We start from the raw sequence: 26,681 nt of genomic DNA on the forward strand, positions 1-26,681 counted from the left end.
TTTTTTTTTTTTTTTTTTTTTTTTGGAGACGGAGTCTCGCTCTGCCACCCAGGCTGGAGTGCAGTGGCCGGATCTCAGCTCACTGCAAGCTCCGCCTCCCGGGTTTACGCCATTCTCCTGCCTCAGCCTCCCGAGTAGCTGGGACTACAGGCGCCCACCACCTCGCCTGGCTACTTTTTTGTATTTTTTAGTAGAGACGGGGTTTCACCGTGTTAGCCAGGATGGTCTCGATCTCCTGACCTCATGATCCACCCGTCTAGGCCTCCCAAAGTGCTGGGATTACAGGCTTGAGCCACCGCGCCCGGCCTAAAAAATCGTTTTTAAAAAGTGTTACATGTTATTTCAGAAAATTTGAACTGAGAAGTAAAAAAGAGAAAAGTACTTGTAATTCTACCATTCACAGATAACCACTCTCCAACATGTTGGTATTTATTTTGGTCTTTTATAATGAAAATAATAACGGTAACAATAGCAATAGTAAATACCATTATATTATTTCATTGAGTGGATCCCTGAAGTAACTAAGTGGTTAACTGAGGTAGAGATCTAATAGTGCCCTGTTAACAAAGTGGAGGTGATGACAGAAGTGAAGATACAAATGACTGCTTTTGCCTGGAGGCTTCTGAAGAAGATAAGAAAGATAGCTTAATGAAGAGTTTAAATGTTCACTTCAGTCAACTTTTTTCCTTTCATTCTCACTCCATTGTAAAACCTGCTCATATCAGGCTTCTAATTAGGTCGCTGAGGATGACATCACTGAGAATGTTGGTAGTGGAATGCTGTTCAGAGTTTATGTCTACTGTGTTTCTAGGCTGGGAATAATTTTCTAAGCCTGGTGGGTGGGCAGTTGTTTTATTCACAAATAGTGGCTATTGCACCAATACACAAAAGACACAAGAAATAGGAGATCTTCCCATCCATTGAAAAAAACCATGACCTCCTTATTGGTGAAGTATTTCCCTTGCCTGCCCTCACTGGAGTCTGGCCTAAGTTTGGAAGGAGCTCTCTTGGAGTACAATGTAGGAATAAATGCTGAAGGCTAAACAGATTCCTTAACTTTGAACTTCCCAACTTGAAGTTTCCATAGACACTGGCAAGTGGGGAGGACACTGTGCTGTGGGAGTGTGGACAGCTTGTAGCATCTGAAAAAGTTCCATTTCCTGCTTTTTTGTTTTTCTATTTTAGAATAATGGCCTTTCAAATGAGGAAGAGGGAAGTGAAAAATGGATTTTTGGGGAGATATTTAGAGTCTTCAAACTATATTTCATGCAGTCTACAATTTTTAAAGTTATTTTTGGAGTAGTCTCCTTAACACCTTGCAGGAAATTTGGCTTGTAGGACTGTTACCAGAAAGGGGTCCTGATCCAGTCCCCAGAGAGGGTTCCTGGATCTTGCTCACGAAAGAATCCAGGGCAAGTCCATAGAGTGAAATGAAAGCAAGTTTATTAAGAAAGCAAAGGAATGAAAAAATGGCTACTCCATAGGCAGAGCAGCCCCAAGTGCTGCTGGTTGCCTATTTTTATGGTTATCTCTTAATCATATGCTAAGCAAGGGTTGGATTATTCATGCCTCCCCTTTTTAGACCATGTAGGGTAACTTCCTGACATTCCCATGGTTTTTGTAAACTGTCATGGTGCTGGTGGGACTGTAATGGTGAGGACCACCAGAGGCTACTCTCATCGCCATCCTGGTTTTAGTGGGATTTGGCCAGCTTCTTTACTGCAATCTGCTTTATCAGCAAGGTCTTTATGACCTGTATCTTGTGCCGACCTTTTATCTCATCCTAAGACTTAGAATGCCTAACCTTCTGGAAATGCAGCCCAGTAGGTCTCAGTCTTATTTTACCCAGCCCCTATTCAAAATGGAGTAGCTTTGGTTCAGACGCCTGTGACAGAACAAATGTTTCTGAAATATTCAGTGTAGATTTGGATGCTTCTCTTTTGGGTAGCTTCCTGCTCCTAACCCTGACCATTATTCTCAGTTCATCTCAGCAATACTTTTGTGAAACAAATTTTTTTTCAATCTCTCTCTCTTTCTCTCTCTACCTCTGTCCCTCCCTCTGTTTCTGTTTACCTCCCTCCCCCCCTCCCTCCCTCCCCCCCTTCTCACTGTCTCTCCCTGTCCCCTCTCTCTCTCTCTCTCTCTCGATCTCCCTTCTTCTCTTTTTCTTCTTTCGACAGGGTCTTGTTTATAACTCACTGGAAATGATGAGTTGTAAAAGTACATTAGACTGGACCAGAGGAAAGTTTCTAAACCTAACTTTATTATCATACTTCTCTGTGGCTTTTTTCCCCCTTCACCTATAAAATTAGAAGGTTGAATTCAGATGTTCAATAGGTAGTTCTGACCATACAGTGGTCAGATTTTTCAAATTGCAGTGCTATGTTATAATTTCATTAAAATGCTATGTTTAATCATATTGCACTTCACCCTAATGCAACTGTAACAAAGATATATCAGCTTGATTGTAACTAATGCGCTAAAGGTTTTGATGTCTTAGGCTGGAAAATGCTTATGTGTTAATTAGAGAATGAGAGTGGGAAAAGGCATAAAGGTTTTATAGAGTGGATTATTTTTCCTTCAGTTTTCATTTGTGACCTGATCTGTATAAAATACAGTGTCATGCTGAAAACCCTATGTAATAAAGCTATGGGAAATAGAGAATTTTAAAATCCATGACTTATTTACCTGCAGCAGTCTGGTCCACACCTTTACTAAGTGGGATGTCAGCTTCCTAACTCTGAACCACATGTGTATGTAAGGTCTAGTAAAATAGGTTGTGAGTCAGTTTTTATTAAGATATCCATTGTTAGTTACTTGTAGCCATTAAGAGAGTTTCTCAGGCATTCAGAAAAGTCCAACCCTTAGTGGAAATGTTTGGTTTCTGAGAGAAGGTCCTAGTTATTTAAGACTCAGTTTATTTCAGGAGTAGAGATCCGTTGATCAGTGATCACTGTGAAGCATAATAGTCCTAAAATACATATACTAAACATAAAAAGGAATTATATAAACACAAATCACAGTTCTCAATCTGATACAGAATTTGCGGGGACATTAAGTTAATACACCTTCCCATTTTCTCCAGCACCAGGGAGAGCACCTGCAGAGAGTGTATGAGGGCTTATGACACTTAGTCACTTGATGTGTGAGCAGATACATGTCATACAGGCCTTATTTTGCACTGATGTCCTTAGCAGTGTTACAAAAGCTGCGTAAGGTATCAAGCTTCTTTCAGTTTCTAAGAGGCTAATTAAAAATGACTTATTCTGCTACCCTCTCCTTTAGGCTTTCTCTTTCTCAGTCTCCTTTCTTAGGTTTTCCCAGTTTGACTTCCCTGCTGACAGGCTTTTACAGTGAACAGAGCACCAGACTGAGAACAAGAAGATTGGAGTCTTTCCCTCTTCTGCGGGTTTGCAACTATGTCCATTTCCTTATCTGTAAAAAGGAAGGAGTTCATTTAGATGACAACTATTTTCTCTTCTAGTTCTAAAATCCTCTATTGACTTTTCTTCTGCCTTTCTCCTTTCATCTACAGTTTACTTCTTCCCTGTTCCCTATCTCAGCTACACTCATAATATGCGTAGTTGTTTTAAAATACTCATAAACTAAACATGGTTGTGAGGAAACATCAGTAAATGCAGGTAAAATTTGGAGTTTAGAAGTTCTCATTTTGATAATTTCTCACTTCATTAGCCTTTCTTATGCCCTAAGCATAAATATAGCTAGCAGTTGTATTTTCTTTGGTTTGCAGTTATTATAAAATAAAACAATAATATATTTGCACCCATCATAGTAAAAGTTTAAAAGCTTGATATTATCCAGTATTGGTAAGGGTGTACGGAAGTGCTATACGTTGTGGTAGGAATGTAATCAATACATCTTTTTCAGAAGGCACCTTGGCAGTATGAAACAATATTTTTAGAGTATATGCCAATTTACTAAGTGGCTCTAAACGTCTTTAAAGAAACTTATATGCAGATATTAAGAGATATACCCAAGGATGTTTATTGCTGTGTTGTTTATAATAGCAAAAATTTGGAAATATCCTGTACTTCCATTAAGAGAGGAATGGTTAAATAGGAGAAATACACACACACACAACCCTCCAGCTCCATATCATACAGATAGTAAAAATAATAGAATGAAGTTGATCTGTATGCACAAATATATCTTAAGTAGAAAAGACAACCATATTTTCACTATGATTCATTTATATAAAACCTACTTAATTATCTATATACATATATGTACATAACTATATAGAAAAATGGCTGGGAGGATACATACCAAACTGTTAACAGTAATTGGGGCAGAGAGGAAGAATTTCATGTTTTGTTTTGTTTTGTTTTGAGATGGAGACTTGCTCTGTCACCCAGATTGGAGTGCAGTGGCACAATCTGGGCTCACTGCAACCTCCGCCTTCTAGGTTCAAGCAATTCTCCTGTCTCAGCCTCCCAAGTAGCTGGGATTACAGGCACCCGCCACCATGCCCAGCATTTTTTTTTTTTTTTTTTTTTTTGTATTTTTAGTAGAGACGAGGTTTCATCATGTTGGCCAGGCTAGTTTCAAGCTCCTGACCTCAGGTGATCCACCCGCCTTGGCCTCCCAAAGTGTTAGGATTACATGCATGAGCCACTGCGCCTGGCCTCATTTTTTACTATATATGCTCATCATATATATTACTGAAAATGAACAAAACAAAAAGGAAAAAAGGATAAGAAATTACTCCCTGAAGAATGAAAAAGGCAAAAGGATTAGCAGGAAATTCATCAAAGATATTAGGGGAACATTGTTTTTAGAATATTCCCAAAACTTCAGGATCAGATAGGATCCATGGTATGTATTTTAACAGGGGCTGTGTAGTAATAACTCTGCCCTTTTGTTTCTCTGTGTGTTCAACTTATTCTTCTTATTTGCCTCTGTTCTACAGGTAACTCGGGACCAAATGAAGATGTTTATACAGCAGGAATTTAAGAAAGTTCAGAAAGTGATTGCCGATGAGGAGCAGAAGGCCCTTCATCTAGTGGACATCCAGGAGGCAATGGCCACAGCTCATGTGACTGAGATACTGGCAGACATCCAATCCCACATGGATAGGTTGATGACCCAGATGGCCCAAGCCAAGGAACAACTTGATACCTCTAATGAATCAGCTGAGCCAAAGGCAGAGGTAAAGGAAAAGCCCATAATGTTTAGTAGCAAGAGAAATAGGAGGAAACTGATGCCATATTTGTTAGACCCCATGTGGTCGCTGAACATGAATGAATTGAAATCTAGGTAGGGTGTAAGTGTTTCACATGGTGTATAAACCAGTATGGAAGAACTGGCCACTAGTTTACCCAGTGGCTGGGCTTACCAAATTATTTATCCATCATTACTTTAAGGCGTATAGTCAGTGGGGGCAGATACTAATCACAATTAAGGAAGGAAGCCAAAAATTACAACCAGAGAAGAGGGCAAGCAACAGACCCCACGTTGTGAAATGAGCCTTTAAAGTCATCATAGACCTGAGCTGAATGAGAACAAATCATGAAGTAGAGCATAAAGCAGGCCAGAATGAAAGATTTTAGACTTACTTTATACATAGTGAAAAGGTATCTCAAGCTGGTTGTTATATGGAGTCAGCTTCATAAATTGGAGGCATAACTACTGGATTAAGAATGACATGTGCACTAGGTCATTGTAAGATTTTTTAAAAAAATACTACGAATGAAAGACATGAGGTAAATGTTGAATCACTATACAAATGTTAGTTGTCATATTCATTGTTTTATAACAGGAATAAAAGGGTCTTCAGCATTTTGCCAAACAACATATTTAGGCATTTTGAATCTACTTTGAAAAAAATTATTTAAGGTAGCCATTAAAAAAAAAAAAAATGCTGGGCTCAGTGGCTCACACTTTAATCCCAACACTTTGGGAGGCTGGGATGGAAGGATTGCTTGAGTCCAGGAGTTTGAGACCAGCCTGGGCAACATAGTGAGACCCTGTGTCTACAAAATAAGAATTAGCAGACATGGTGTCACCTGCCTGTAGTCCCAGCTACTCAGGAGGCTGAGGTAGGAAGATTACTTGAGCCCCAGAGGTTGAGGCTGCAGTGAGTTGTGATTGTGCCATTCCACTCCACCCTGTGTGATGGAGTAAGATCCTGTCTCAAAAAAAATAATTATGTTTCAACCACTAGAGAGAGGCTACTATTAATCAGATTTCACAGCATTATGTTGACAATTCTAGTGAAAATAATGCCAGATAGGTTTAGGGTAGGTCCTTCTAGAAGAAACCCTAGGAGCATCCTGTGGACTTTCTAGGACTGTTGATTACTCAGCAAGCCCAGCCTTAACTGGAAGTCTTGCCTTGGCTCGAGAGAGCCTGGCCACAGAATAAACTGGCCAGTAGAAGAGCCAAAGTAAACCAGGAGGCAGGTATTTCCAAGCTATCCTGACAGAAAATGTGAGAAACCATTAAAAGGTGTCTGCTATACCCATCCAAGGCTTTTGATTAATTTTCATCAATGTGTGAAAAGAATAACTCTTCCTCTTTTCATTTTATTCTCCCCATAATTGAGAAATTATGTGCCTAAATAAGTTTCTAGATTGGCAAGAGAGCACTTTATATTCATCATTTCATTTAATCCTTATGTCAGCATTCATTAACTCCATTTTACAAATGGGATATTTGAGATGCAGAGAACTGCAGGGATACTAACCCAATGTCATTTAGTCAGTAGAAAATAGAGCCACGGTTTAGATTTAAGTCTGCCCTATTTCAGTGCCTGTGCTTTCCCCCTACTATATGACATATGCTAAGCATCCCATCTGTATCTGTGGGAAAAATGAGAAGAATCCATGTTCTAGACAGCTTTGCATACCTTTACAATGTCCAGATGGTCAGTTTGTGTCTTAATAAACAAAAGATTCAACTAGAGTTAATTCAAGGGATCAACAGCATAACTCTGTCCACAATTCTCATCAAGTTCGACCCCTTCATTTATTCTGTTTGTTGATTAGGTTGTTATTTGAAAACAAAAGTTTAATTTTGGCTGGGCATGGTGGCTCATGCCTGTAATCCCAGCACTTTGGGAGGCCGAGGTAGGTGGATCACCTGAGGTCAGGAGTTTAAGCCTGCCCTGGCCAACATGGTGAAACCCTGTCTGTACTAAAACTGCAAAAATTAGCTGGGTGTGGTGGCGAGCACTTGTAGTCCCAGCTACTTGGGAGGCTGAGGCCGAAGAATCACTTGAACCCAGGAGGCAGAGGTTGCAGTGAGCCTAGACTGTGGCCACTGCAGCCCAGCCTGGGAGACAGAGTGGCACTACATCTCAAAAAAAAAAAAAAAAGTTTAATTTTGAGGTTTATTCTTCTCTTTTATTTTCATTTTAATCTATGAATTTAGTCCTTCTCTGACCTTCGCTGTCCTTTAAGCACCTCAACGGTACTATGCTTGTTAACTCTGATGAAATTACTCTTAAAGGGATGCAAGAGCTGACAAGGCTTAAGGACCAGGTTACAGACAAAATGAGCTATTAAAAATAGAGATAGCGTTCAGCCACTAGAGTAGAGTGTTTACAAAGAGCTGTTATTATTTAATAGCCTCTTGTTCCAGTTAATCTGGTAAGTTATTGGTGAGAGCAAATATCCAGTACCTGTCTTTCACTCATCAGAGGAATTATGTTATTTTTATGGTGTAGAATTTATCAAAAATCACCTGCATTTTGAATTCAGCCAAAAGACCCCCCCCCAATATTTTATTATAAAAATTTTTAAACATATAGCACAGTTGAAAGGATTTTACAGATTATGCCTATGTACCTACCACCTAGATTCTCCTATTAACATTTTGCCATACTTGCTTCATTACATATCTAGTCATCTTTTCAACCTTCCACTCACCAATCTATTTTATTTTTGGCATATTTAAAGCAAATTGTACTTTCTGCTTCTGAGCATGATGGAGTAAACATATTCTGTTTTACTCCTTTCACTTATTACAGTAGAAATCTCTGGGCAAAAATACTGAAATCATCACCAAAAGACTCTTGCAGGTGGAGAAAAGATGGCATACTGATCAGGGACCTTGGGATTTGAGGGAATACAAGGCAGTGAATTCTCTGGGGTTTTCTTTACTTCCTGTATATCCTAGCCAGGTGTCCTACAAACTGGAAACACTAATACACACAGACAAAAAAAAAAAAAAAAGGAAAAGAAAGAAAAAAACCAAGAAAGGCTTGCTTCGGGAGGCAAACATCATGAAAAAAGTGGCACTGCTCCTCAACCCCAATTGGCACTGCAGCAGTGGAGCCAGTGAGTGAAACTAACTCATTTTATATATGCCCTATGTTAATGAGGTATCTTTCTCTATGGAACCTGTGGGTGAAACTTTTGCTTCTACCTTTGGCCCTGCTCCTCTCAGTAATCAGTGGTACCCATCTCCCATGCATCTGTGGGTAGAACTCTGACTTCCAACCTACCCTGCAGTAATGGTACAGAGGAAGTAGTAGTACCTCTTTGTTTTGGAGACTGTAGATAGAGCTCTAACTCCTCCCTCTCACCCTTGCATTAACTAGGCTATGCACTTCCCCAGCTGAATCAGTTATTGGAATTTTATCTTTCACTCTTGCCCTGTAGTAATGATTTGGTTTCCCTCCTCCTCCCCAACTAGCTCTGCGAAGAATGTAGAATGGAGTCCTATCATCTGAGTGGGACAGACAAGAATAGCACTGTAGAGGCTTTATAAACTTAAGGTGACATGTGAACCATAGTTCACAGAAAGGATCCAGGACATGCATTCTGAATCTAAACAGGTTGACTGCTAAAATAGAAGATTTAAATAGGAACTAGATTTTTGTAATACAACTAACTCATCGTGTCCAGGATACAGACCAAAGAACCAATAAAAATCTCAATTCTGTAAGGCCGAGGCAAGAGGATCATTTGAACCCAGGAGGTCGAGGCTGCAGCCATCTGTGTTTACACCACTGTACTCCAGTATGGGTGACAGTGCAAGATCCTGTCTTAAAAAATAAAATAAAATGAAAATCCCAATTCTAAGGAGAAAACAGAATTGATGTATGCCAACTCTACGATGGCATAGATGTTGGAATTATCAGACAAAGATTTTAAAACTGCTCTTGTAAGAATGTTTCAGTGAGGCCGGGCGCGGTGGCTCAAGCCTGTAATCCCAGCACTTTGGGAGGCCGAGGCGGGTGGATCACGAGGTCAGGAGATCGAGACTATCCTGGCTAACATGGTGAAACCCCGTCTCTACTAAAAATACAAAAAACTAGCCGGGCGTGGTGGCGGACGCCTGTAGTCTCAGCTACTTGGGAGGCTGAGGCGGGAGAATGGCGTGAACCCGGGAGGCGGAGCTTGCAGTGAGCCGAGCTCACGCCACTGCACTCCAGCCTGGGAGACACAGCGAGACTCCATCTCAAAAAAAAAAAAAAAAAAAAAAAAAAAGAATGTTTCAGTGAGCAATTACAAGCACTCTGGAAATAAATGAAAACCTCAATAAAGAAATAAAAATATTAAAAAGTACCAAATTAAAATTTTGGAACTGAAAAATATAGTAACTGACACCAGAAATTCACTGGATGGGCTCAATGGCAAATTGAAGGAAAGATCTGGTGAATTTGAAGATAGATTGATACTGATCAAATCTAAACAACAACAAAAAACATGGAAAAATAATCGAACTGAGCTTCAGGGACTTATAGGACAATAATGAAAGATACATGACACCAGTGTCAAGGGGGGAAAAAGGAATGTGGAGCTGAAAAAATAGTTTGAAGTAATAGTATCTTAAAATGTCTAAAATTTGGCTGAAAGACATAAGCCTACAGATTTAAGAAGCAGAGTGAACCAAAGCAAGATAAACTAAGAAATTCATACCGAGACACATCAGAGTCAAACTTCTGAAAACTAACGGCAAAGAAAAAAAATCTTGAAAGCAGAGTAGCTAAAGAGAAATGACACATTAGCTCTGCAGAACAGGAGTATGAATGAACATATGTCTCCATTTATAAGTCAGTTTTTACATGTTCTCAGAAATGGTTCATGGTTTTCATTTAAAGGTATTAATGGCTTTTATTAAATTTATTCCTAGTTATTTAATATTTTCAATACTATTGAAAATAGAATTGTTTTTAAATTTTATTTTTCAGCTTATGTTAGTATATAAAAAATTGGTTTTTATATATTAACCTTATATCTTGTAACCTTGTCAGATTCACCTATTAGTTATAATAGTGGCTTTATAGATTCTTTAGGATTTTCTGTATCAGCAATTATGTCATCTACAAATAGAGACAGTTTTACTTCTTTGTTTCTAATCTTTATGCTTTTTATTTCTTCGTCTTGTCTTATTGCCATGGCTACAACCTCCAGTGCAATGTCTAACATAAGTGGTAAAAGTGGACATCCTTGCCTTGTTCGTAACCTTAGAAGGAAGGGATTCAGTATGTTACTATTAAGTATGATGTTTTTTGTAGATGCCTTTTATCAGATTGAGGAAGTGCCTTTCTATTACTAATGTGCTGAGGGCTTTTATACAAACTGATGTTGACTTTTGTGAGATATGTCTTCTGTATCTCTTGAAATGATCATATGCATTTTTTTCACTATTCTATTGTAATGGTTAATCATGTTGGTTAATTTTACAATATTAACCAACCTTGCATTTCTGAGATAAACTCCCATTTGGCCATGATGTATAATCTGGATTCAGTTTGCTTATGTTTTGTTCAGGAGTTTTGTGTCTTTGTTCATAAGGGATATTGGTCTGTATATTTTTATAATGCCATTGTCAGGTTTGGGTATTAGGGTTATGTTGGCCTCATAAAACAAACTGAGAAGTAGTCTCTTCTCCTTTATTTTTTTTCTCACTCTTTGTGGAATTTACTTACATCATTTTATAAAACTCTTCACTAAAGCTAAGTATTAAAAAATGGTGTGTCTTTATTTATATGTCATGTGAGCATTTTTGTCTTTTGTCCAGTTTGGTAAGGAGAGTAGTGAGTTGCAATAAGCTAATATTGGGAAAAGTATGTTCAGATGGATAAACCATTAAAAATGATACATGCATATGATAACTATTTATTTTAAACTTGAAACATATATTCGTACTTTTTTTTATTCCAAGGCAAGGCCTTTGAAAATATGGGCTTGCTAATTAGAGTTAAATGTCATGTTTCTGGCGTAAACCACACCCATTTTGCACCATTTATAAGGTCCAATTTCAGACTCTGTAGTGAGGGTGATACCATTCAAAGCAAGCTGAATGCAGAATCTTAGTTCTTGTAACTTATTGTTTCTAGTATTTTGCTTGTGTTTCACCTACACCAAAATTGACAACAATTTTTAAGTAATTCATCTTTATCAGTACTGTGGATGCATTCAACTTAGTTTTTATGTGAGCAAGTTATCTCTCTTGCATTCACTTTTTGTTATTTAATTAAATGTGACATCATTACAAGTTCATATAAACAGGCTTGTTTGATTCTTGGTGAACAACATTTCCATTGGTAGAGGTAGAAATGGGAGGTTGCACAAGAGTGCAGTCTGCCCAATCAAGAGCATTTGTGATATCTTAATTAGGGATTTGAGAGCAGTGCTTAATCTAACAAGTCATTTAAATGGAAGTTGGTATTTAATAGACTGTCACTTCTGATATTCTCTGAAACCAGAATTTGCTCATAATAGGAGAAGAAATTAATCTTAAACCTTACCCATATCTTGAGTAATTATTTACTATGAGCCTTGTGCTGTGTTCGGTGCAGTGAATACAGAAATGAGCAAAATACAAGCTTCTATTCTCAAGGAGTTGAAATGTTTGATGTTGTCATTGTCAGTTTTCTTCTCTAAGTACTAGTGTAGAGTGGCGAACCCTACAGATGTGGGGGAAAGGAGGATTAACTTATTCAAGATGTTAGTGAAGAAGTTTCTGAGTAAGGCTTGATCTTAAAGGATAGATAGGAATTAGCTAGGTTTTTAGAATAGGGATGTACATTTCAGGTAGCAGGAACATCACATGCACATCTTTTACTAGCAAGATTAGCAATTCTCTCTGTGCCAGCCTATCCAAAACGGCCTTATAATTCATATGTGTGTGTATATTCTTGCTTTGTAACAGTGACCATTGTTTCTGAAAAGAAGCATACATCTATAAGCAGTAGAATTGGATGAACATATAGCAAAACTTTGTGTCCCATCTTTTCTGTCCTTCCCTACTCTCCCCTAGAAATGTTATTAATTAACAATTCAGGGAAAGTAAAAATAATGGCTGCCATTTGTTGAATGATTACAAGGTACTAGACACTTGCTTAGTTTTTACACAGATTTTCTCATTTATTTTAATCCATATGATGACCCTTTGAGGTAAGAACTAGGATCTTTATGTGCAGATGGAGAAACTGAACCTTGGAGAAGTAGATTGCCAAAAGCTGCACTGTTGGGATTCGTGAACCAGAATTTGAGACCATGTTTTTATATTATAACTGGGAAACCCTGTCTCTTAATCATTACACCAAAGTATGTGATCGTGAGGAGGACTTGCTCTAAATTGTGGGAGAAAGTTTAGATATTTTTTCCATAAAGTTCTCTTAGACAATTAGGGTTAAACATCCAAAAATCATAGAAAAATTTGTATTGGGATTTAATTGTGTCATTCATAGTTATGTAACTCATATTAAATTTAAATTATATAACTTTTTAATGGATATATTATAGTTCCCATGAGACATACCAGATGATAAAAATGCGAAGAAATTATCTACCATCCCTATACCCTCCCTCTACCACTCGCCCTACTTCCCTCTAGTTGGAGTGTGGATGATTAACGCCCTTCCCACTATTGCAGATGCTTAACAGTCTGCCAAAAATGCCCTTCTTATTCGACCTCAAATGGCTAGTCTGATTTAAATCACCTTTCTGGCTGCAGCTGTGCTTTACAGGCTTTCACCCTGGCAGTCTCCCTTTACCTCAGTCACGCTCAACCCCACATTGCCCTCAGTTCCAACCTTATACCACTCCCAGCACCCTGCCCAAAACACACACGTTTACATCCCCATTCTCCAGTTTCACAGAACTCAAGGTTCCTTGAACAAGACATTTTTAGAAACTTCCCTTTGCTCTTGCTAGTTTAGTGTCCTTCCCACTTTTCTCTGTTGTCATCCTGGGAAAATACTATTTATCCCTCAAAGTGGCAATATCAATGTTACCTTCTGCATGTGAAGCTTTTCCCACCTTCTCCAGCAGAGGCAGTGTTCATAACTTCCCTGTTGATTCTCATATTATTCTGTTTATGTCTTTGGTATTGTTCATAACACATTTACTAATAGTTCATTTTCTTTCTGCCTGTTTCTCGTACTCCTGATTCGAAAATCCTAGAAGGTTAGAGCATTATGGGTGATTGTTTTTCCTTAGTTAGCATATACATAGTAGCTTCTTAATGAATCTTACTGAATTGTTACTGATACTGATAAATAGCCTTTATTAAATACATCCTGTGTCACAGACACTGTGTTTGATGATTATAAGCATTATTGCATTTAATCCTCATACTTATCCTATGATACAGAGACAGTTATTACCTCATTTTACAAATTAGGAAATTGAAGTTAAGAAAGGCAAAATAACAAGAGTAGGCTAATACAGCAGTAAAGTGACAGGGTTAAGACTTGAACCCAGAACATCTGACTTGAGAGCTCATTCTGCCTTATACCAGTAGGAACCATTTATTCATTCATTCATTCGTTCTCCAAGGAGTACAACCAGAATGTACATTCTCTATTAAGACTACCCCTCAATGGCTAAAAAGAAGGATATAAAAGATATGCTGACACTAAAAGGATGAGTGAGGTCCCTTGGGAAAGGCTTGAGAGTTATTTGAAAAATCTCATTTGATCACAGAAGGAAGCTCAAAGGAATCTGCTGTGATCACTTCTGATAAAGTTAGGTTGAGAGAATGCCATACCTGGAAAAACAATGTTCACACATTGTTTTTGAGAAGTGGACAAGAAAAAGAGAAGAGCCATTCTTTGGTGGAAGAATGATATGGATCATCAAATGCCAGAACTAACCACTTACAGAGGAGAAGACCAAAGTCCAGATTAATTAATGTTTGCCCAAGGACACATAACTAATAAGTAACAGAGCTTGGACTAGAATCCCAATTTCCTGAGTCCCAGTTCAATGCCCTTTATACCACAGTGTTCTTTACATTAGAATTGCAGTGTTCATGTTTGATGAAAAATGCTAGAACAAGGCAGAAATGAGTCTTTGAAGGAAACAGCTTGATGCTTTTGGAACTGGCTAGCTTTTGCCTAAGACCTGCCTCTATTTTGGGTTTCTCACTTTGCTAAGAACTAAATACTTCCAGCCATACAAATAAAAAGGCAAGGCTATTATTTAGGCCTCCTAGGTCTGTGCATTCACTTCTCTGCTCTGCTTGTCAGGGCAAATTATCAGTTCATCTCCACTGGGCAGTTTGAACATAGAATTATATTAGCTCTTGTCTTATACTTTAGATGTCTGTTGGTTTGTCTCTGTTACAATAAATGTACAGTACATGCATTCAGGTTGGGAGAGGGGAGGGAAAAGAAGGAGATCTGACTCTCTCTGTAACAACAGTGATTTCTAATACTGTTTCTTTCTGTTTGTCTTTCAGGGCGATGAGGAAGGACCCAGGTGAGATCACATTATTGTTGCTTGTCTTTTCTCATAATTGAAGTAGAGTGACATTTGTGGCCTTTAGTGCTCCATGAAATATGGACAGCCAAGGAATAGCACAGAAAAGGGATCTCTATCTTAAGCCTAGGATTTGAAGATCTTGTTTTGTAAGACTCCCATCTTCCTCTCACCTGTGTCATTTCCTGCCTGTAACTTTCAGATAAAGGTAGACTTTAAGGTATATAATGACAGTAACTTTGCTGTATTCTTTTGTACATTCAGAATACCTTGTTAAGAAGAATAGGCACTACATTTAAATGGTAATGTAGTATCATTATGGTAATAGTAATGGTATCAGGTGGACTGACTAGATAAATTTTTGTATTGTTCTTTCTTGATTGGAATTGGATTGATTTTTTTAATGGCCTGTAGATCTAGTATTCTTTATTTCTGACCTATAATATCTTTGTATCTGACCCAAGACACCTATATGATGAATCCTAGGGTACAGGTATACAAAACTTTGTTTAGGAAAAAAATGTTCTTTGTGCTTCTGTATTGCCACAGTTGAATACAGTGCATTTTATTATTGTCTCAGCCTTGCAGTGAACCTGGACTGTGGTTTACTTACCCTTCCTGTCATTCTCCTTAAGCAGTGAAAACAGACTCCAGGAAAAGCTACAACTGTGTCATCAACACATTTGAGGCATATTTGTACAAAGTAAAATGCAATGTCCACATGGGTCCCATCTGTCACATAGAATCAAGGGTTGTTAAGGCTGGGAAGTATCAGAATGGTCATCCAGGCCACTGCTATTCAAACTGTATTTTTAGCAGAAGCACCCTTTTTTCAAATGGACTTTAAGCAGAACCTCAATGTGTGAAAAACAATTTTTTTCTGGTTAAAGTTGGGGCAGTATTCATTGAACCTTCTCTCTTCATCACAATATACCCTGAGGAGCTTCTGCAGAGACCTAGGGTTCCTCAGAACTCAGTTTGAAAATCACTATCAAGTCCCTCATTAAAAGAAGCTAAATGAATTGTCAAAGGTTACCTTACTGGAATCAGGATTTGACCCTTCTTTGTTATTTTGTTTGTTTGTGTGTTTGCTTTTTACAAACCAACAAAAACAGTTTCCTCTCTTTTTTTGTTTTCCCTCCCCATATCCTGAACCTCTTTCTTAGCACCAAATGTTGTACCACATCTGCATCTCTTGATGTGTTCTTCCCTTGGAAATTATAGTTTTTAACATCTGCTCTGGAACAACAAGATCTTGTCTGTCTCCTTGTCTGCTATGGCTAAAGCCACAGGCACCCAACTTTAAAAGACATAGGCACCTTGCTTTAAACCTACAGGGTTTCAGGGAACCACTTCAGACTCCATCTTTCAACCATTCTCAGGAACAGGCTCTTCTGTGTTGTGGTACTTTTCCTTCCTTCCTCACTCTTCACTCCCTTCCTTTTGCTCATTTAACATGTATTCGTGACCTACTGTGTGTCTGGCACTGTGCTACATCCTGAATATATCATGGTGCCTAAAGCAGCCATAGTTCCTACTCTCGTAGATCCTAAGTGTAGTGGAAGAGGCGAACATGTAACTGGGCAATTTTACAGTAGGGAATGTGTTCTGATAAGTTTAGGCTATTTTAGGAAGGGCTCCTAAGTTAGTCTTGGAGGATAAGGGGAGGCTTACCAGAAAAGGGTATATATAAACAGAGATCTGAAAGGTTGGAGCAGGGGTTGGTTGTTCTAGGTAAACAAATTGTGTGCCAGTTCCAGACAAGAGAGGAGTGGAAGAAAGACAACAGAGCCCAGATCATTTAGGGCCTTGTAGACCTTCTTAAGGCATTTGAGCACTATACTGAAGGCAATGGGAAGCTGTTAAAGAATTTTAAACAGGAATTAATGAACAGATTTGCATTTTAGAAGTGTCTCCTACCTACGGAATGGAAAATGAATTAGAGGTGGACCAAGATCCTGGGAGACTTCCAGGCACAGTGACGCACATCTATAATTCCAGCTACTCAGAAGGCTGAGGTGGGAAGATTGCTTGAACCCAAGAGTTCAAGAGCAGCCTGGGCAACATTATGAGACTCTGTCTCTAAAAATACATAAATAAAAAATAAATGTTAAAAATTGAGGCCGGGCACAGTGGCTCATGCCTGTAGTCCCAGGACTTTAGGAGGCCGTGACAGGTGGATCACCTGAGGTCAGGAATTTGAGACCAGCCTGACCAACATGGTGAAACCCTATCTTTACCAAAAATACAAAAATTAGCCAGGCATGGTGGTGCACACCTGTAATCCCAGCTACTTGGGAGGCTAAGGCAGGAGAATTGCCTGAACCTGGGAGGCAGAGGTTGCAGTGAGCCAGGATCGTGCCATTGCATTCCAGCCTGGGCAACAAGAGCCAGACTCAAAAAACCAAAAAATTGAAAAATAAGAAAAGAGCCTGGGAGACTAGTTAGACTAGGTTATCAATGATGGGAGCCTAAATCAATATCTTCTAGTTATTGGTTAGGTTTTTATCATTTTGCACAGACCTTTGGTTTAGATGCACTTTAACCTATCTCCTTGGCCCTCCACCTTTTCTGTCAAGATTAGCTCTAACTCCTTAAAATCCAGTCCAGTCAGAGCCCTAGACTTACTTTCCCAGAAAAAGAGTTCAAACAAGACCATGATAAAGAAAATACCTTGGCAGAGGTAATGTGCAGGCTCCACAGGATAGCAGTGGCATTTGTGTCTTGGGAGAGCTGGATTAGGATGAACACACTCATCTTTATAGTCACATGCCAGAGGCACATTGATTAGAAGAATACAGGGACCGTATGAAGATATTAACTCCCTTTAAATATACTGTTCAGTGTGAGATTCTGGCTTTAGAGTTTAATTGCGGATACCTTTGTATCATTTTGACAAGATAATGGAAAGGCATAGAGTTTCTTTACTTGCAACCAAGATGTCAGGCCATCTCCTTCGAGCCAGGCTGCTATGGAGGTCTCAGCAAGGAGTTCACTGGACTAGGACTTGACAGACACTTTTTGGTATAATAAGTACTTGAAGTGCATGTTCTGATTTGTCAGAAAGAAGGAGGAGTCGTCAAATTTTCTTTTTTAACCTTTAAATTCCTATTTGTTTCAATTTACTTTATTTGTATTGAGCTACCATTTGGCTTAATTTATTCTGATTAACCCTTCAGGGCAAATTGCCTTTGATCTGAATTTTTCTCATTTATGATATATACTTTACCATTTCAACAAGCCAAATATAGTTTTGTTCCAAAGCCTTCTATATTGCTGACAGTACTAAATGAGAATTTGATGTATAAGGAAGGCAGAAAGGAAGTGTGGGAGTCCCTACACAAGGGATGGATGAGAAATGAAGCCGGAGACACTGAGTTCCAGTTCTGCTTGGATCATTATGCCTGTGTCTCCTTTGCTAGTGTTCTTTTCACACAGCCACTTCTCCACTGTCTACATGAAGTCCAGAGAGAATTAGATTCTAACTAGTCTCCATGGTGGAAGGAAAAAAGAAATTCCTGTCCTGTGGAAACATATTTGTCTATAATGGATCTTCCTCCCTTTCTACTAGCTGGAGTGTCTTGCCTTTTTTCCTTTTTCTGTTTTGATTTCCCAAGCTGTTTGATATGAGGGTACCAAATGTTGTGCTTTTAGTCATGTCTGTTCCTTGCCCTGAATTTCATTGTGCAGTTACTCTGCTAATTTACCACAATCATAATCGTAGCTACATTTATTGACAGTTCATTATGTCCAAAGTGCTTTATATATATTCTAATTCAATCTGCATGCAAACCTCATGATGTAGTTATTAGCCCACTTGTCAAATGAGGAAATTAATGCTTTGAGAGATTAATTTGCCTTAGATCACATGGCTAGTAAGTGGCAGAACTATGACTTGAATCTAGTCTGGCTTCAGAGCTTAACCACCAGGTGCTCTCAGCCACCATTTGGACTGTCTTCAAAATGGCAGCATGCTTCTCTCTGTGACCCTATACAAAAGCCAAGAGGATTTACACACAGTCCTCAGAATATCACTTTGGTCTCGTTCCTCTAACCTGGGAGTTCTTCCGTTGCTTTGACATTGAATTGCTGTGGCCCCTGTTTTCTGCAGGTTGCTTCCCCTCTCAGCCTCTGTCATTATAAAGGTAATGTCTTTGTCTCATTCTCACACAGTATCCTCTGAGGGTTAGAAAAAGGGGTGCTCCCTGGGGAGCAGCGAACTAAGCCTGCCTTTGACTCCACAGAATAGCTGCCTGTTGCCTCTCAAACTGGTATGTTACTCCTCAGATCCATGATACGCAGTCATATAGCTGTCAAGAATTCTTGGAGGACATGGAGAAACAAAAGTCTTAATATATAGAACATGTGTATTAACTGTTGTGGAGTCATCGTTTAAAAGAGTGTCTTTGACTTTGGGAGACTGAAGTGGGCGGATCACGAGGTCAGGAGATCGAGACCATCCTGGCCAACATGGTAAAACCCTGTCTCTATGAAAAATACAAAAATTAGCTGGGCATGGTGGCGTGTGCCTGTAATCCCAGCTACTTGGGAGGCTGAGGCAGGAGACTCACTTGAGCCAGGGAGTCAGAGGTTGCAGTGAGCCGAGATCGTGCCACTGCAATCCAGCCTGGCGACAGAGCGAAACTCCGTCTGGGAAAAAAAAAAAAAAAAGAGTGCCTTTAAAGACCAGAGTGATTTTTTTTTTCCCCTAAGCAGAAAAGCAATTTACACTTTTCGCAGCAATTTTCTGTCTTTGTGCTATTATGAGAGATTTTGTGTTCACTCCCTCACAGATTGACTCCTTCTCTACTCCTGCTGGAGCCTGCTGAGAAGTAATATATATCCTAGGAGAGGGGGTGGCAATGGGATCTGTTGGCGTAAAAGCTATTGTGTAGTGGGAGGAAGTCAGAGAGGGAAAAGACCCTTAAACTCTTGTGCTTAGAGGAGAAGGAGGAAGATCAGGATTAGATTTTGATTTGCTATTGAGGTTTTCTGTAATTTTTTTTAACCTAAGAGGAAAATGGCTTTTTAATAGTAACAGCCACACTTGGAACTTCTGTAGAATTTTTCATCTTCAAAGCTGGCTGTTATTCAGGCAAAAAGCTCCTGCTGAGATCAGTGTGAATCTGACCCATACTGATTCTGTGATCAAACAGGAAGCGTATTCTGAAGGAGTAGGAGCCAAAGGAGAGTCAGCAGACTTAGCTTCTATTTTTGTTTCTGTCTGTGACTGTGTGACCTTGGGCAAGTCATTTAACCTCCTTGTACTCTATTTTTAGTTTTCTGTAAATACTATCCTCACCCCTCTCCACTCTTTCCTCCACCTAGTTTTGGGGCTATCCTTGTGAGAAGGAATACAAGTCTTTTATCAAATATGGAGTGGAAACAACCTGCTTACAGATTCTATAATTTGGTGGATTTTTTTTTTTCTCAATTTTGTTTCTTAAAAATTATCTTGGGTCTGTATTCTGGGTACTCTTTTTGCCCCTCTAAATGAATAACCATATGCTCTTAGATATGGCATTTCTCTTTCTGTTTAGGTTGGAGAGATAAAAGAAGACTAAGTTAGTGATACGCTTACGTTTCTTTTGTCTTCTGATTGCAAATTTGTAGTTTGGTTGTTGCGTTGTCTTCATTGCAGGAAGTCTGTCTGAAAGCTGAAGAAAATGGCTGTGATACTTGTGACATGGAATGGAACTATCAGGGCTGGTTATTATGCAGAGTGGGGTGCCAATATTTTAAGCTGGCCTTCAGCATACAGAGTCTCTTAATTGTCACATTTGCCTGTTACGGAACCTGAGCTGACCTTATTTTTCCGTGTTGATAAGGATTGTTTATCCCTTACTTAAGTCAGGTGAAAGTTGAAGCCACACTATGCATTGTGCTGCCTGTCTATACCCAAAGCATACCTCCTTGCTAAAATAATTGATTCAGAAATTTGCCTGTGAGAGTCACAACTTTATTTTGTGCATGTTAGTATATTAACCAGAGATTCCATTCACAGCTGGAAGATTCAGCTGAAGTGCTTCTAGCTTATTGCATCTGCTTCCAACTGGAAATGTTGACTAGAAGCAGCCTATGTTTTTAACATACATCTACCTACTTCATAATGCTAAGAAAAAAGGTTCCAAGAGGAAGGGGCATTGATGTCATTTTGCATGCTATTGTTTAACTCTAATCAACTTGTTTGCCATCCAGTACAGTAGGTATGATGCTTGGCAGGCTAACCTTATTTATATATTTGGCCTCAGAACTTAATCAGGATAACATTTCCCACTAGGAGCTCTATTCCCTAACCTCTCAAACAAGAAAGATTGCAGAGGAATTATTTCTTTCAACAGACATCTTAGAGCGCCTAATGCCAGGACCTCTGCTAGGCCTCAGGGATATGAAGATGACTAAGACTTTGTGCCTGCATTTAAAGATCTCAAAATCTAGTTTGAAAGAGAGCTAAATAAACCTTTTAATTTTATTTATTTGTTTATTTATTTATTTATTGAAACAGGGACTTGCTCTGTCGCCTAGGCTAGAGTGTAATAGTACAATCACAGCTCACTGCAGCCTCAACCTCCCTGGCTTAAGTGATCCTCCCAACTCAGCCTCCCACCCCCATCAGCGAGTAGCTGGGAGAATAGGTTCATGCCACCATGCCTGGCTAAATTTTTTATTTTTTGTAGAGATGTGGCCTCACTTTGTTGCCCAGGCTGGTTTTGAACTACTGGGGTCAAGTGATCCTCCTGCTTCGGCCTCCCAAAGTGCTGCGAATATAGGAATGAGCCACCACATCTAGCCAACAATTTAAATTTTATATTTAAGTGCAGTATAATAATTATTATGATAAAGTATAAAGAAGCATTGAGTGCCAACTATATGTGAGGAAGTATTTTAAACATTTACATATATTATCTACTTCTCACAACAGTCCTGATAAATGGTTAATATATTATTTTTATTTCTCATTTGAATGAAAAAACTGAGTCGCAGAGAAGTTACATACTCATGAGGTCACGCAGCTAAAAAGTGGTACAGCCAGCATTCAGACTCAAGTAGTCTGACTCCAGACTGCAAGCTCTTAACTACTGCAGTATAATGATTCTCTGAAAACATGCTGGTTGTAGAGTAAGTTCCAACTAAGGATAAAGAATCAGAAAATACAGTGTTTCTTCTGGACCTTGACAAATGGATAGGTCTAGGCTTCTTCAGATGGAAAAAACAGGAAAGCAGTCTAAGCAAAGAGGTAAGTATAAAGGCTCAAGGAGTAAAAACACATGTGCTGTGTGGGGAGTGGTGAATAACTGCATGACTGGCCCGGGGCAGGAGACGAGACTAGAAGGTGGGTTGAGTCCAGCTTGTAAAGGGTGAGGTGTACCATGTTGAGGCACCAAAAGTTGTTACTGTTTTCTGTTACACTTTATCTCTTGATTACAGCATTGCCCCCTTATAGAAGAAATGGACAGACTTCTGAATCTTGCAGGTTTCTTCCTCTAGTAACATCTCATGATTTGTTATGGGTAAATTGCTTTCTTTACATTTTTGTTTCCCCATAAAAATCTCACATCTTATTATACTTAAAGGACAAATATGTTTAGAAGCATTTAAAGTATTCCCCTTTTGGGCTTTGTTCTTTTAGATGGAAAACTAAGCAACCGAGGTAAAGTAGTTGTAGAAGGGAATTGTCTATTTGATTTGTGTCTGTTTTGATAGCTTCTGCCTTCCTCTAATTTATTCTTTCTTTTCTTTTCTTTCCAACAACACCACGTTTATTACATAAAAGACTGATATTCTGTTCCATCATTGTCATCATCACTAATGTTCGTGACCCACTAAAATGATTTCCCATCTCATCAGTGGGTTATAATCCATGGTTTGAAAAACACTGTAGCACATTTTATGCTAATCTGCCAAGGATAGAGGGTTACCACTGTCCATGATACCTTGGCGTGAACTAGAAAAAGGTGCCCCTTCCTCAAGATGTCTAATTCCATCTGCCAAAAAATTGTCATAATGTGCTGACTTTGTTACAGTAAAATACTGTCATATGCCAGATAGTGGTTAAAAATAAGTAAAACTTGATGTCAACATTATGAATGGTGTCCTCAATAAATAATTACGTTGTAAGCACCCTATGCACAACTGTACATATTTGCCCTGGTGGACACTAAACCAGATGACAAAACAGGTTGGAGTTGTTTGCTCAATGGATTATCTCAGAGTACCTGTATATCAGGGATTTGTGACAACTGTTTTGCCTTCTTAGGGCCTTCTGCTCATTTCCCAATTAGAATAGCCAGATAAAATACAGAACACCCATTTTAACTGGAATTTATATAAACAACAAAAAAATTAGTATGAGTATGTGCTACACAATATTTGGAAGACACTCATGCTAAAAAAAATTCATTGTATATTTCAGAATTGCTAAAAGAGCATATCTTAAATGTTCTTAACACAAAAAATAAGTATGTGAAGTCATGGATGTATTAACTAGCTTAACTAATGTAATTGTTCCACAATATTTACATATATCAAAAGATCCCATTATATCCTATAAATATATACAATTATTATTTGTCAGTAACATTAAAAATTAAATATTTAAAAACATTCACTGTTATCTGAAATTTAAATTTAACTGGGCACCCTGTATTTTTTTTTTTTTTAATTTCTTCAATGTTTAAGTTCAGGGGTACGTGTGCAGGATGTGCAGGTTTGTTACATAGGTAAACATGTGCCATGCCGGTTTGCTGCACACATGGTCCTATCACTTAGATGTTAAGCCCAGCATCCATTAGCTGTTCTTCCTGATGCTCTTCTTCCTCCCACCGCCAACCCTCTGACAGGCCCCAGTTTGTGGTGTTCCCCCCATGGGTCCATGTGTTCTCATCATTCAGCTAGCACTTACAAGTGAGAATGTGCAGTGTTTGGTTTTCTGTTCCTATGTTAGTTTCCTGAGGGTAACAGCTTCCAACTCCTTCCATGCCCCTGAAAAGGACATGATCTCATTTCTTTCTGTGGCTACATAGTATTCCATGGTGTATATGTACTACATTTTCTTTATCCAGTCCATCATTGATGGGCATTTGGGTTGATTCCATGTCTTTACTATTGTGAAGATGGCTGCAATGAATATATGCATGCATGTATCTTTAAAATAGAATGATTTATATTCCTTTGGGTATATACCCAATAATGGGATTGCTGGGTCAAATGGTATTTCTGGTTCTAGGTCTTTGAGGAATCACCACACTGTCTTCCACAATGGTTGAAGTAATTTACACTCCCACCAACAGGTTTTTTTCTACACCTTGCCAGAATCTGTTATTCTGGCTGGCGTCAGATGGTATCTCATTGTAATTTTGATTTGCTTTTACTTTAATGATCAGTGATGTTGAGCTTTTTTATGTTTGTTGGCTGCATGTATGTCGTCTTTGGAAAAGTGCGTATTCATGCCCACTTTTGAATGGGGTTGTTTGTTTTTTTTCTTGTAAATTTGTTTAAGTTCCATGTAGACTCTAGATATTAGGCCTTTGTCAGATGGATAGATTGGAAAAATTTCCTCCCATCTTCCTCTAATTTAAAGTCAGGTTTGGAAAGCACAGCAAGTCCTCACTTAACATCGTTCATAGGTGCTTGGAAACAGCAGCTTTAAGTGAAATGATGTATAACAAAACCAATTTTACCATAGACTAGTTGATATAAATAAGAGTTAAGAAAGATTTAAGAAAGATTAATAAAACAAGCAAGGTAATTATTTACCCCATTATTACAGTTCAGAGTCATGTGGCTGGAGCAGCTCAGGGCAGAAGGTGGAAACCTGCCCTGGCCAGGATGCCATTTCCTTGCAGGCTGCCCTCACACCCACATTCACTCAGACTATGACAGTTTAGACACACCTGTTCACCTAAGGTGTACATCTTTGAGATGTGATTGGAAACCAGAGTACCTGGAGAAAACCCACGCAGACATGGGGAGAAAGTACAAACTCCACACACAGTGGCCCGGGCTGGGAATCTGCCCCCCTCCCCACTTCCCTTTTTCCCCTCATCAACATTATAAAAAAAAATGTTGAATGAAATGACTCTATTCAAGGACCTGCTGTAGTTTAGTTCCTTCTAAATTAATGGAGAAAAGCAGTATTAAAGCACCATCTTCCAAATAGATTTAAGGATTTAGAGGTTTTCCTTAAAAGGTAATCTAACAATGAAGTTGATGTGAAGGAATGCCACATTGGTCCCTGAGTTAGATCCAATGCTGAGGAAGCTAGCTGCAGCCTAATTATCTTCTTCCTTATTTGTCTTCATAGCTATTTTGGACTAGCACTAAGCAGAGTGGAATTTAGGAAGTCACACAACTTCAGTCTGTGTTTTAAGAATAACTAAATTTGATGTCCTTGGTTATGCCTCCCTCACCTGTGGACAGCCACAGCAAAATTGTTGTTGGTGGTGTCTTTTTCATTTTAGGAGAAACTTGATGGTCTTGAGTATCTTGTCACGTTTTTTCCCAGTGAGAGGCAGGCAAGAGGTCAGTGATTCCATTTTCCCAAGGGTCCTTCCTTTTTTTTTTTTTTTTTTTTTTTTGGAGCTCTGTGTCACCGAATTGTAGTCACCTCTTTATCCAGAAGCTGAAACAGCAGGCGTCTGTAACTCATGCTGGCAGCTCATGCTGGTTGAGTTTTTTGTTTGTTTATTTTCTTTCCAAGATGATGTGAAGTTCAGAGTCGATGAGTGCAGATTTTCTTAAAATTAGAACTACAGGGAGGTGGCTTCAGAACTTTAAGAAAGGTAGCCAAAGGCTGAGTTAAAACTGGAGTACCCTAAATGGTGAGGTTTTACCATGAGGCAAATTCATGTGCCTATACTTGTTTGGACCCAGGACCTAAATATGAGTGGTTGCAGGTTCATAAAATACATACTTTCTTGTCTATAAGCAGGGGGTTCCGCGAAGAAAAACATTTTCTTATAAAAATGCCTCATTCCTTCTTAGCACCACTACCAGTTGTTCCCTGTAGGTTTGCAATGTGGTTGTAAAATGGAAAAGCATTTTGTTTTCTTGATGAGTACATGTCTTACCCTCTGGTTTCATCGTTTCTATTTAGAAACTGAGCATGAGAAAAACAGTGCAAAGAGGGAGGAGCTGACAGAGTTGCAGCAAAAGCAGAGAAAGAGGCATTTCTTAGCTGCTAGATGCATCTTGGTCTGGATACTTTGGGACAGCTGCTGTTTTCTCCCACCTGTACAGGTATTATTATTGTCTCTCATACAAGGACTAGTTAAAACTCACTAAGCTGCCAACTTTTCCCTAACTTTCAGGATTGTCCAGGGTTAATAGTTATCCAGCAATAATACCTGCCTATGTATCGAACATTAACTAGGAGCTAGATCTACATATATAATTTCAAAGTTTTGAAACAACTCCATGAGGACAGGTATTCTAATCCCATTTTTGTTTGTGTATGTGAAGACATTGATGTTATAAGAAGTTAAGTGACTAAGCCGTGATCACACAGTTAGAAAGTGATTCAACCAGGATTAGAACCCGGATCTATCAGGATTAAAATTCTGTGCTTCTAACTATTATACTGTACTGCCTTTGTCAGAAGATGGAAGATTGAGATCTTCCAACCTCATGGTCAGGAAAAAGTAAAGCTGATGGATGGAATTATTTGCCTACAGGGATTTGGTAGTTTTATGAGAACATTTTTTCATTTTCTTTTTGAATGTCAACAAGCAGTTTGTCTGAGAAGAAAGTTGAGGTGGGGCTTGCCAGGAAAGTGCCTAAGGTGGAATGAACAGAAACTTCTCTCCCCAGACAGGTAAACACTAGTTTACTCACTGGCTTTTGTGAAGCCAGCAACTGCCATTGCCTCTTCTGAAAGAGCCACTGTTCACCAAGTGGCAGGTGCAGGCCAACTGTTACCATGGCAACAGCAGGAGAGGCAAGCAGTTTAATTCCAGAACTGATAATTAACTGGGGGGTATGGTGTGGGGTGGGGAGAAAAAT

The 26,681-nt window shown here is 38.9% G+C and overlaps 1 protein-coding gene across 5 annotated transcripts in view; it reads left to right on the forward strand.

The window, feature by feature from the left end:
• TRIM44 (tripartite motif containing 44) overlaps window positions 1-26,681 on the forward strand; it is a 190,262-nt gene that overhangs the window by 47,100 nt on the left and 116,481 nt on the right. For 3 of the 5 annotated variants that reach the window (XR_001894842.2, XM_017948493.3, XM_003910031.4), the window contains exons 3-4: window positions 4,931-5,170; window positions 14,662-14,681. Coding sequence is in view for 3 of the 5 variants with exons in the window: in XM_017948493.3 (XP_017803982.1) it covers window positions 4,931-5,170; window positions 14,662-14,681 (260 nt within the window). In the remaining 2 variants the exon portion in view is untranslated. Of the gene's footprint in view, window positions 1-4,930; window positions 5,171-14,661; window positions 14,682-16,588; window positions 16,763-25,776; window positions 25,920-26,681 lie in introns of those variants that run through there. The other 2 variants (XR_637295.2, XM_017948492.3) reach the window with 2 other exon arrangements.

The sequence above is a fragment of the Papio anubis genome, chromosome 12 (genome assembly GCF_008728515.1).
Source record: "Papio anubis isolate 15944 chromosome 12, Panubis1.0, whole genome shotgun sequence".
Lineage (NCBI taxonomy): Eukaryota > Metazoa > Chordata > Mammalia > Primates > Cercopithecidae > Papio > Papio anubis.